Source organism: Pelophylax lessonae (assembly GCF_965119305.1).
Source record: "Pelophylax lessonae genome assembly, chromosome: 9".
Taxonomy (NCBI): Eukaryota; Metazoa; Chordata; class Amphibia; order Anura; family Ranidae; genus Pelophylax; species Pelophylax lessonae.
Window position 1 is genome coordinate 264,638,200 of NC_138776.1, and position 11,360 is coordinate 264,649,559.

At 40.5% G+C, this 11,360-nt stretch overlaps 2 protein-coding genes across 2 annotated transcripts in view; both read right to left on the reverse strand.

Annotated features, from left to right (window-relative positions):
- Window positions 1–899, reverse strand: part of LOC309564439 (uncharacterized protein) — an 81,848-nt gene extending 80,949 nt beyond the window's left edge. Inside the window, exons 1-2 of the mRNA XM_082269069.1 lie at window positions 674–899; window positions 301–442 (exon numbers count right to left, since the gene is read on the reverse strand). Of these exons, the coding sequence (XP_082125195.1) occupies window positions 301–442; window positions 674–778 (247 nt within the window). The 5' untranslated portion in view covers window positions 779–899. The remainder of the gene's footprint in view (window positions 1–300; window positions 443–673) is intronic.
- Window positions 900–8,546: 7,647 nt separating this feature from the next.
- LOC309564440 (uncharacterized protein) lies at window positions 8,547–11,307 on the reverse strand (the record flags this gene model as incomplete). The annotated part of the gene is given in 2 exon segments (XM_082269070.1): window positions 8,547–9,062; window positions 9,222–11,307. Coding segments are annotated over 2 exon segments (2,556 nt in total). The 5' UTR covers window positions 11,262–11,307.
- Window positions 11,308–11,360: the final 53 nt, after the last annotated feature.

An 11,360-nucleotide genomic window follows, 5' to 3' on the forward strand; every position in this document is an offset into this window, starting at 1 on the left:
GTGCCATTGGTGTGCCCAAAGGTGCTCCAGGTCTTTAACAATGCTAGCAATGCTCCTTGCACAATGAAAACCAAGCCCACTGCATACTGTGAAACACAAACCACACCACTTTTTTTTAGCAAGCAATGGGGTCCAACTTATGATCTTGCACACAAGCCCACTGATTTCATTAAACGCCCCTAACCTATTCTCATTTTTTCCTGAGGTTGTGAAGGTCCCATGATTCTCTATTGTTTTAAACCTATTTGACAGCTTAAACTTGTAGAAGTAAAATGTGAACAGTTTCTCCTCATTACTCACTTGAGCCGATATCTGGAGAAGATTCCTCCTCTTTTATTGTCACCATAAACACATCCTCCTTCTTACATTGCTGATCACCCATCACATACGTCTCCTCTTCTTCCTTCTTCACCTCGGCTTTTATATATGTCAGTTCTTCACCCTAAAATCACAAAATGATAAAAAAGACCATCCTCAAATCATAAGCACAAATATCCAGAGATCTTTGGAGATGATTATCTCATACAATTTTTGAATCATGCCAAGTTGTAGACGCTTCAACTCCATCTACCTGATGATGGTGAGGGATGGTGTGACCTTCCTGTGTGGAATCCCGAGAATACAGAGGACGGGGACATCTCTCTGGTGGGTTCCCATTACTGGATCCATCTACCTGATGATGGTGGGGGATGGTGTGACCTTCCTGTGTGGAATCCCGGGAATACAGAGGACGGGGACATCTCTCTGATGGGTTCCTGTAGCTGGATGACTCCACCATGGTGTCCTGGTACAGATATTTGTGTCCTTTTAGAATCGTAGATTTCTTCGTCACCCCATCCTCATCATCCTCCTCTTTTATCTCTACTTTAACGTCAACTTTAGAATCTCTCAGGTTTCCACTCTGAATATATAATAGAAATGACATCAATGGTAACAATGCAGATAATGTACAGATCCTAATGATACTATCAGTGATTGTTCCTCGCCTACCTGATGATGGTGAGGGATGGTGTGACCTTCCTGTGTGGAATCCCGGGAATACAGAGGACGGGGACATCTCTCTGGTGGGTTCCCATTACTGGATCCATCTGTAGGAAACACACACACTGACTGAATACATTGTTTCTATGTGTTTATCAGATGATGGGGGATCTAGGTGGATCCTCCGTACTGCTCTCTCCTTTACAATAAAGTCTCCTCTTACCCGGTGATGTGAGGGGCGGCTGATTCTCCATCATGACGTCCTTGTAGAGATCCTTGTGTCCTTCTAAATACTCCCACTCCTCCATGGAGAAATAGACAGTGACATCCTGCTCAGATTTCCTCTTTACTACTTCATTAATCCTGTGCAGAATTAAATCTGTTATCAAATTATCACCAAGTACATTCCCAGAATCCTCCTCACCTCTCCGGTCAGATTTAACACCTTCCAACTGTCTCCGTCAGCCCATATCGGCACTGTATGTCCATTAAAGTATGCAGTAAGCAGATATGTATTTGCATTTTGAGTAGAGTCGGGACTGGCCAGAGAGGAATTATTTTGATGCAGTTGGTCAGCTAGAACAACAAAACTCCCAAAATATAGAAATACGTAAGAGTATATAGCAGTGTGCAGATCCTTCATCTATAATTTTTGTAATATCCAATAATTCACTTGACAGCAGTCCTTATCAATGTGGTCATGAGAAACCAGAGTTTCTGGACGGACAGTTGGATAAATGGTTCTATATTTAGGATGTATCTGGTCTATAAACCAGAGGCTCGGGATGGACAGTTGGATACATTTCTCTATATTTAGGATGTATCCTGTCCATAAACCAGAGGCTCTGGAACGACAGTTGGATAAATGGTTCTATATTTAGGATGTATCTGGTCTACAAACTAGAGGCTCTAGATGGACAGTTGGATAAATGGTTCTATATTTAGGATGTATCTGGTCTATAAACCAGAGGCTCTGGATGGACAGTTGGATAAATGGTTCTATATTTAGGATGTATCTGGTCTATAAACCAGAGGCTCTGGATGGACAGTTGGATAAATGGTTCTATATTTAGGATGTATCTGGTCTACAAACTAGAGGCTCTAGATGGACAGTTGGATAAATGGTTCTATATTTAGGATGTATCTGGTCTATAAACCAGAGAATCTGGATGGACAGTTGAATACATTTTTCTATATTTAGGATGTATCCAGTCTATAAACCAGAGGCTCTGGAACGACAGTTGGATAAATGGTTCTATATTTAGGATGTATCCTGTCTATAAACCAGAGGCTCTGGAACGACAGTTGGATAAATGGTTCTATATTTAGGATATATTCGGTCTATAAACCAGAGGCTCTGGATGGACAGTTGGATAAATGGCTCTATATTTAGGATGTATCTGGTCTATAAACCAGAGGCTCTGGAATGACAGTTGGATAAATAGTTCTATATTTAGGATGTGTCCGGGCTATAAACCAGAGGCTCTGGATGGACAGTTGGATAAATGGTTCTATATTTAGGATGTCTCCTCATAAACCAGAGGCTGTGGATGGACAGTTGGATAAATGGTTCTATATTTAGGATGTATCCGGGCTATAAACCAGAGGCTCTGGATGGACAGTTGGATAAATGGCTCTATATTTAGGATGTATCCGGTCTATAAACCAAAGGCTCTGGATGGACAGTTGGATAAATGGTTCTATATTTAGGATGTGTCCGGGCTATAAACCAGAGGCTCTGGATGGACAGTTGGATACATTTCTCTATATTTAGGATATATCCGGGCTATAAACCAGAGGCTCTGGATGGACAGTTGGATAAATGGCTCTATATTTAGGATGTATTTGGTCTATAAACCAGAGGCTCTGGATGGACAGTTGGATAAATGGTTCTATATTTAGGATGTATCTGGTCTATAAACCAGAGGCTCTGGATGGACAGTTGGATAAATGGTTCTATATTTAGGATGTATCCGGTCTATAAACCAGAGGCTCTGGATGGACAGTTGGATAAATGGTTCTATATTTAGGATGTATCCGTAGTGCATCTAGTGGGGATAAAAGACGTCACAGTGACTACCTCCTTGGTGTAACCCAATGATGTCTCCTCTCCACCCCGTTCTTCTCTCTCTCCGAACTTCCTGTCCTTTTATAACGCCTTGTCTTTGTCTTACATCATTTCCGCTTCCTACTTACATCACTTCCTGCCTGAGCGTTCCACGCTTTAAGTGATATCGCCATCTTGTGCTGATTTTAAAAACTGCATCCTACGTTATATTTTAGTATTTTGCCCTCTGCCCTGTAGCTCGTTCTTCAGTTATATATCGTTTTTTTTAACAGTAGAAAGGTTTTATTAAAGGTTTTCAAAGCACAATTTAGCATAACGTGTCAAAAGTAGTACCATAGTTGAAGTCAATTCTTCCGTTATATCCCATATGTTGTACATTATGACACATTATACTTCTATTAAAACTGAATTAATAATAAATTATTTTATCTCTCTTTATACACCTTCTGCTTGATAGTGATGTGTTTTGGCTCTAGAGCATTTTTTTTTTTTGCTCACTTATTTTAAAATCTGCTTTTTAGTCAGGATATTTTAATTTATCAGTAATAAAAATAACGTCTAAAATAGTAATTCCCCCTACAATGTTACATGTTTTCTGAAAGCAGAAGTCCTCTGGGATACAATGGAGATAGATGCAATGTTTTATGTTGTATGACTGTTTATCAATCTATATTTTTATATTGGACCTTTCATATGGTGTACAGAATCTCCTCCTCATTTGTTAGAAACATGACATTATATTGAGGATGGCCCCTTCCTGTTCCAACATGACTGCGCACCATCTCCATATGGTGTACAGTATCTCCTCCTCATTTGTCGGGAACATGACATTATATTGAGGAATGGAGATGGACCTTTCATATGGTGTACAGTATCTCCTCCTCATTTGTTAGAAACATGACATTATATTGAGGATGGCCCCTTCCTGTTCCAACATGACTGCGCACCATCTCCATATGGTGTACAGTATCTCCTCCTCATTTGTCGGGAACATGACATTATATTGAGGAATGGAGATGGACCTTTCATATGGTGTACAGTATCTCCTCCTCATTGGTTGGGAACATGACGTTATATTGAGGAATGGAGATGGACCTTTCATATGGAGTACAGTATCTCCTCCTCATTGGTTGGGAACATGACGTTATATTGAGGAATGGAGATGGACCTTTCATATGGAGTACAGTATCTCCTCCTCATTGGTTGGGAACATGACGTTATATTGAGGAACGGAGATGGACCTTTCATATGGTGTACAGTATCTCCTCCTCATTTGTTGGGAACATGACGTTATATTGAGGAATGGAGATGGATCTTTCATATGGTGTACAGTATCTCCTCCTCATTTGTTGGGAACATGACGTTATATTGAGGAATGGAGATGGACCTTTCATATGGTGTACAGTATCTCCTCCTCATTTGTTGGGAACATGACGTTATATTGAGGAATGGAGATGGACCTTTCATATGGTGTACAGTATATCCACCTCATTTGTGGGGAACATGACCTTATATTGAGGAATGGAGATGGACCTTTCATATGGTGTACAGTATCTCCTCCTCATTTGTTAGGAACATGACGTTATATTGAGGAATGGAGATGGTTCTTTTCATATGATGTACAGTATCTCCACCTCATTTGTTAGAAACATGACATTATATTGATGATGGCCCCTTCCTGTTCCAACATGACTGCGTACCATCTCCATATGGTGTACAGTATCTTCTCCTCATTTGTTGGAAACATGATGTTATATTGAGGAATGAAGATGGACCTTTCATATGGTGTACAGTATCTCCACTTTATTTGTTGGGAACATGACGTTATATTGAGGAATGGAGATGGACCTTTCATATGGTGTACAGTATCTCCTCCTCATTTGTTGGAAACATGACGTTATATTGAGGAATGGAGGTGGACCTTTCATATGGTGTACAGTATCTCCTCCACATTTGTTGGGAACATGACGTTATATTGAGGAATGGAGATGGACCTTTCATATGGTGTACAGTATCTCCTCCTCATTTGTTGGGAACATGACGTTATATTGAGGAATGGAGATGGACCTTTCATATGGTGTACAGTATCTCCTCCTCATTTGTTGGGAACATGACGTTATATTGAGGAACGGAGATGGACCTTTCATATGGTGTACAGTATCTCCTCCTCATTTGTTGGGAACATAACGTTATATTGAGGAATGGAGATGGACCTTTCATATGGTGTATAGAGGATCTCCTCCTCATTTGTTGGGAACATGACGTTATATTGAGGAATGGAGATGGACCTTTCATATGGTGTACAGTATCTCCTCCTCATTTGTTGGGAACATGATGTTATATTGAGGAATAGGGATGGGCTATTCATATGGTTACCTTTTCAATCAGAAAATGAGTAAGATAATGGGATGAGAGTGAGACAAGTATGGCTTGTTCTTTGGAATACATAGACTTTATCTCAGTATGGCAGTGCACAGGTCTCTCTCAATCCTAATGGGACCTTTACGCTGGAACTTACTTAGTTGTAAGAGCTAAGTAAGGGCTTGCGCTGGAGTGGAATCTCAACGGCCACGTTATGGGATTTCTATTGACACTGAACCACCCACTGTCATGCTCAAAAAGGTCAAAAATGAATATACACTATATTGCCAAAAATATTGGGACGCCTGCCTTCACATGTACATGAGCTTTAATAGCATCCCAGTCTTAGTCCGTAGGGTTCTCTATTGGGTTGGCCCGTCCTTTGCAGCTATAACAGCTTCAACTCTTCTGGGAAGGCTGTCCACAAGGTTTAGGAGTGTGTCTACGGGAATGTTTGACCATTCTTCCAGAAGCGCATTTGTGAGGTCAGGCACTGATGTTGAATGAGAAGGCCTGGCTTGCAGTTTCCTCTCTAATTCATCCCAAAGGTGTCCTATATACCAAACATACCAAGACATTTTGGACAATTTCATGCTCCCAACTTTGTGGGAACGGTTTGGGCATGGCCCCTTCCTGTTCCAACATGACTTCCCACCAGTGCACAAAGCAAACCCCCTCCACTAAATGATTTTGACCAGAGCACAAAGCAAGGTCCATAAAGACATGGATGAGTGAGTTTGGGGTGGAGGAACTTGACTGGCCTACACAGAGTCCTGACCTCAACCCCTTAAAACAACTTTGAGATGTGGTGTGGGGTTGTTTTTTAGGGGTTGGGCCTTAGTTCCAACTTTGTTGCAACAGTTTGGGGATGGCCCCTTCCTGTTCCAACATGACACACAAGTACACAAAGCAAGGTTCATAAAGACATGGGTGAGCGATTTTGGCATTGGGGAACTTGACTGGCCTGTTCAGAGTCCTGACCTCAACCCCATCTAACTAATTCCAAAGGTGTTCTATTAGGTTGTCAGGAATCTGTGCAGCCCGTCAAGTTTCGCCACCCCAAACTCGCTCATCCATGTCTTTATGGACCTTGCTTTGTGTGCTGTTCCAAATCATTTAGTGGAGGGGGGATTATGGTGTGGGGTTGTTTTTCAGGGATTGGGCTTGGCCCCTTAGTTCCAGTGAAGGGAACTCTTAAGGTGTCAGCATACCAAGACATTTTGGATAATTTCATGCTCCAAACTTTGATGAAAAATTTGGGGCAGGGCCCCTTCCTGTTCCAACATGACTTCCCACCAATGCACAAAGCAAACCCCCCTCCACCAAATGATTTGGACCAGTGCACAAAGCAAGGTCCACAAAGACAAGGATGAGTGAGTTTGGGGCGGAGGAACTTGACTGGCCTTAACCCCTTAAAACAACTTTGAGATGCTGTGTGGGGTTGTTTTTCAGGGGTTGGGCCTTAGCTCCAACTTTGTGGGAACAGTTTGGGGATGGCCCCTTTCTGTTCAAACATAGTACACAAAGCAAGGTTCATAAAGACATGGATGAGTGAGTTTGGGGTGAAGGAACTTGACTGGCCTGCTCAAAGTCCTGACCTTAACCCGATAGAACACCTTTGGGATAAATTAGAGTGGAGACTGTGAGCCAGGCCTTCTCATCCAACATCAGTGTCTGACCTCACAAAAGAGCTTCTGGAAGAATGATCAAACATTCCCATAGACACACTCCTAAACCTGGTGGACAACCTTCCCAGATGAGTTGAAGCTGTTATAGCTGCGAAGGGTGGTACAACTCAATATTCGACCCTACAGACTAAGACTGGGATGCCATTAAAGTTCATATGTGTGTAAAGGCAGGCATCCCAATACTTTTGACAATATAGTTTATATATGTTCTTCCCTGTTATGTAACATGACCACCTTGCGAAATATAACTTCGGCAGTCTCCATTACGTTCCATCACTTTGCCCTCCGCCTCGGGGTCCATTCATCTAATAGAGTATATCGATGATTACACACCATTCTTCTATTAGGGTATATCGATGATTACACACCATTTTTCTATTAGGGTATATCGATGATTACACACCATTCTTCTATTAGGGTATATCGATGATTACACACCATTCTTCTATTAGGGTATATCGATGATTACACACCATTTTTCTATTAGGGTATATCGATGATAACACATCATTCATCTAATAGAGTATATCGATGATTACACACCATTCTTCTATTAGGGTATATTGATGATAACACATCATTCTTCTATTAGGGTATATCGATGATTACACACCATTTTTCTATTAGGGTATATCGATGATTACACACCATTTTTCTATTAGGGTATATCGATGATTACACACCATTCTTCTATTAGGGTATATCGATGATTACACACTCAGATTATACCTCACATCCAGACAATAAAAAAATCAAACGAAAAGACACATCAATTTAATAAAGTTTTATTTTTTTTTTATAAATGTGAAACTAAAAAAAGCTAAAAAATCAAACTGAACATTTAAATACAACATATGAGGTTGAATTCAGAAAACTTCATTCCATGTAAAAGGATCATTATTTTAGTCATGTGACTTTATTTAAATTTTGACAAAATTCAGATTTTGAAAAAGAATACATTTGAATAAATTTGAATAGAACAGAAAACAAAATAGAATAAAATAGAAAAGACTAGAAAATAAAATAATCGACTAGAAAAGAATAGAATAAATTAGAATAAATTAAAAAAAAAAAAACAATAGAATGGAATTGAAAGCATTTACAGTAACCTTTTTCTGAAATTTGAATTCCATGTAGAAAAAATGTAAATTTGATTTGAATTTCCCGAATTCAGTGGAATTTAGTTCAATTCGACCGGATTCGAATTTAATTTGAATAACGAAACAAATCCAGAAAACAAATTAAATGATTTGATGTAATTAATGAATTTGTTCTGCGTATGTCTAGTGGGTGTGGCCTATTATGAGGGTTTCCCCTCTGTGTGACGCACCCCATTATATAAACCCATTTTTATCCCCCAGGGGTTCTATGGAGTAGAGAGTTGCACTCGATAAATTCCATCGTACATTTGTCAAACGCATCAGCAGGCCTCTTCTCTCCAATCAGACCTATGTGATCTGTAGAACATTTCCCGCACTCTGAAAGTCGTTCGGATGCTCTGACCGGTGTCTTGTCATGTGTTTAACAAGTGCCTGTTGTAGAATAAAACTTTTTCCGCACTCGGTACACGAATAAGGACGCTCCCCTGAGTGAATTTTTTGGTGAGTAACAAGGTTTGACTTGGCAGCGAAACATTTTCCGCACTCTGAACATGAATAAGGATGCCCACCTGTATGAACGCCCTGGTGAGCATTAAGGTGTCTTTTTAGGATGAAACATTTCCCGCACTCTGAACATGAATAAGGACGCTCACTTGAATGAATCCTCTGGTGCTTAACAAGGTTTTGTTTCCAAGCGAAAGATTTCCCGCACTCTGAAGATGAATAAGGACGCTTACTTGAATGAATCCTCTGGTGCTTAACAAGGTTTTGTTTCCAAGCGAAGGATTTCCCGCACTCTGAACACGAATAAGAACACTCCCCAGAATGAACCCTCTGGTGCCCGACAAAGCTTGATTTCCCACACTCTGAACAGGAATAAGAATGCACAGCTCAGTGATTTCTCTTGTGATTGGCAAGGTTTCTCTTCGTAGTGAACGATTTCCCGCACTCTGTACATGAAAAAGAACGCTCACTTGAGTGAATGCTCTGGTGTAGGCGAAGTTGTGAATTAGTGAAAAAACATTTTCCGCACTCCGAACACGAATAGGGACGCTCACCAGTGTGAATTCTCTGGTGCGCATAAAGGTTTCCTTGGGCAGTAAAACTTTTTCCGCACTCTGAACAGGAAAAGGGGCGCTCACCCGTATGAACTTTCTGGTGTCGAATTAGAGATCCTTTAATAGGAAAACTTTTCCCGCACTCTGAACAGGAAAAGGGGCGCTCACCCGTATGAACTTTCTGGTGTCGAATTAGAGATCCTTTAATAGGAAAACTTCTCCCGCACTCTGAACAGGAAAAGGGATGCTCACCCGTATGAACTCTCTGGTGTTGAATTAGAGATTTTTTCATAGAAAAACATTTCCCGCACTCTGAACAGGAAAAGGGACGCTCACCCGTGTGAATTCTCTGGTGTTCAACAAGGTTTCGATTATTAGTCAAACATTTTCCGCACTCTGAACAGGAAAAAGGTTTCTCTCCAATATGAGTTCTCTGGTGTGTAAGAAGATATGCTTTACTAGAAAAACATTTCCCGCACTCTGAACAGGAAAAGGGACGCTCACCAGTGTGAGTTCTCAGGTGTATAAGAAGCATTTCTTTCTTACGAAAACACTTTCCGCACTCTGAACAGGAAAAGGGACGCTCATCAGTGTGAGTTCTCAGGTGTTTAAGAAGCGTTTCTTTCCTACGAAAACATTTTCCGCACTCTGCACAGTAAAAGGGACGCTCACCCGTGTGAATTCTCTGGTGTACAACAAGGCATTGCTTATAAGTAAAACATTTTCCGCACTCTGAACAGTAAAAGGGACGCTCACCAGTGTGAATTCTCTGGTGTACTTGAAAGCGTACTTTTTCAGAAAAACTTTTCCCGCACTCTAAACAGGAAAAGAGACGCTCACCTGTGTAAATTCTCTGGGGTATAACAAGTATTTCTTTCTTAGGAGAACATTTTCCGCTCTCTGAACTTGAATAAGTACGCGTAATCTTGTGGGATTTCTGGTGTTCAAGAAGGGCATTGTTCTCAGTGAATGATTTCCCGCACACCAAACATGACAAAGAACTCCCTCCGGTGTGAGCTCCCTTATGGCTTGAAGAGGATTTCTGGGGATTGGACGGATCTGTTGATCTGTCACCATTGTGAGAACTCGAAGTCATAGTATGGGATTTATCAGAAGGTTCCTCGGGATTAGAAGGATCCATTGATCTTAGATGGACATCCAAAGTCCTTGTATGATATTTATTAGAAGATTTCCCAGGATTAGAATGATCCGTTGATCTTGGATGGACATTTAAAGTCAAAGTATGGGGTTTATCAAAAGATTTCACAAAAATTGAAGGATCCATTGATCTTAGATGGACATCTGAAGTCATAGTATTGGATTTATCAGAAGATTTCTCGGGATTAGAAGGATCCATTGATCTTAGATGGACATCTGAAGTCCTTGTATGATATTTATTAGAAGATTTCTCGGGATTAGAAGGATCCATTGATCTTAGATGGACATCTGAAGTCAACGTATAGGATTTATCAGAAGATTTCTCGGTATTAGAAGGATCCATTGATCTTGGATGGACAACTAAAGTCATAGTATGGGGTTTATCAGAAGTATTCTCAGGATTTGAAGGAGCCATTGATCTTGGATGGACATCTGAAGTCATAGTATGGGGTTTATCAGAAGATTTTTCAAGAACTAAAGGACCCATTGATCTTGGATGGACATCTAAAGTCAAAGTATGGGGTTTATCAGAAGGTTTCTCAATATTTGAAGGATCCATTGATCTTAGATGGACATCTGAAGTCATAGTATGGGATTTATCAGAAGATTTCTCGGTATTAGAAGGATCCATTGGTCTTAGATGGACATCTGAAGTCAACGTATAGGATTTATCAGAAGATTTCTCGGTATTAGAAGGATCCATTGATCTTGGATGGACAACTAAAGTCATAGTATGGGGTTTATCAGAAGTATTCTCAGGATTTGAAGGATCCATTGATCTTGGATGGACATCTGAAGTCATAGTATGGGGTTTACCAGAAGATTCCTCAGGATTAGAAGGATCCATTGATGTTGCGATCCAGTAGAATGTTACTTTTGGGGAACATTGTGCAAGGTCACTCTCTTTTGCAGTACATTCTGGAGATATAATTGGATGTCTCACCAA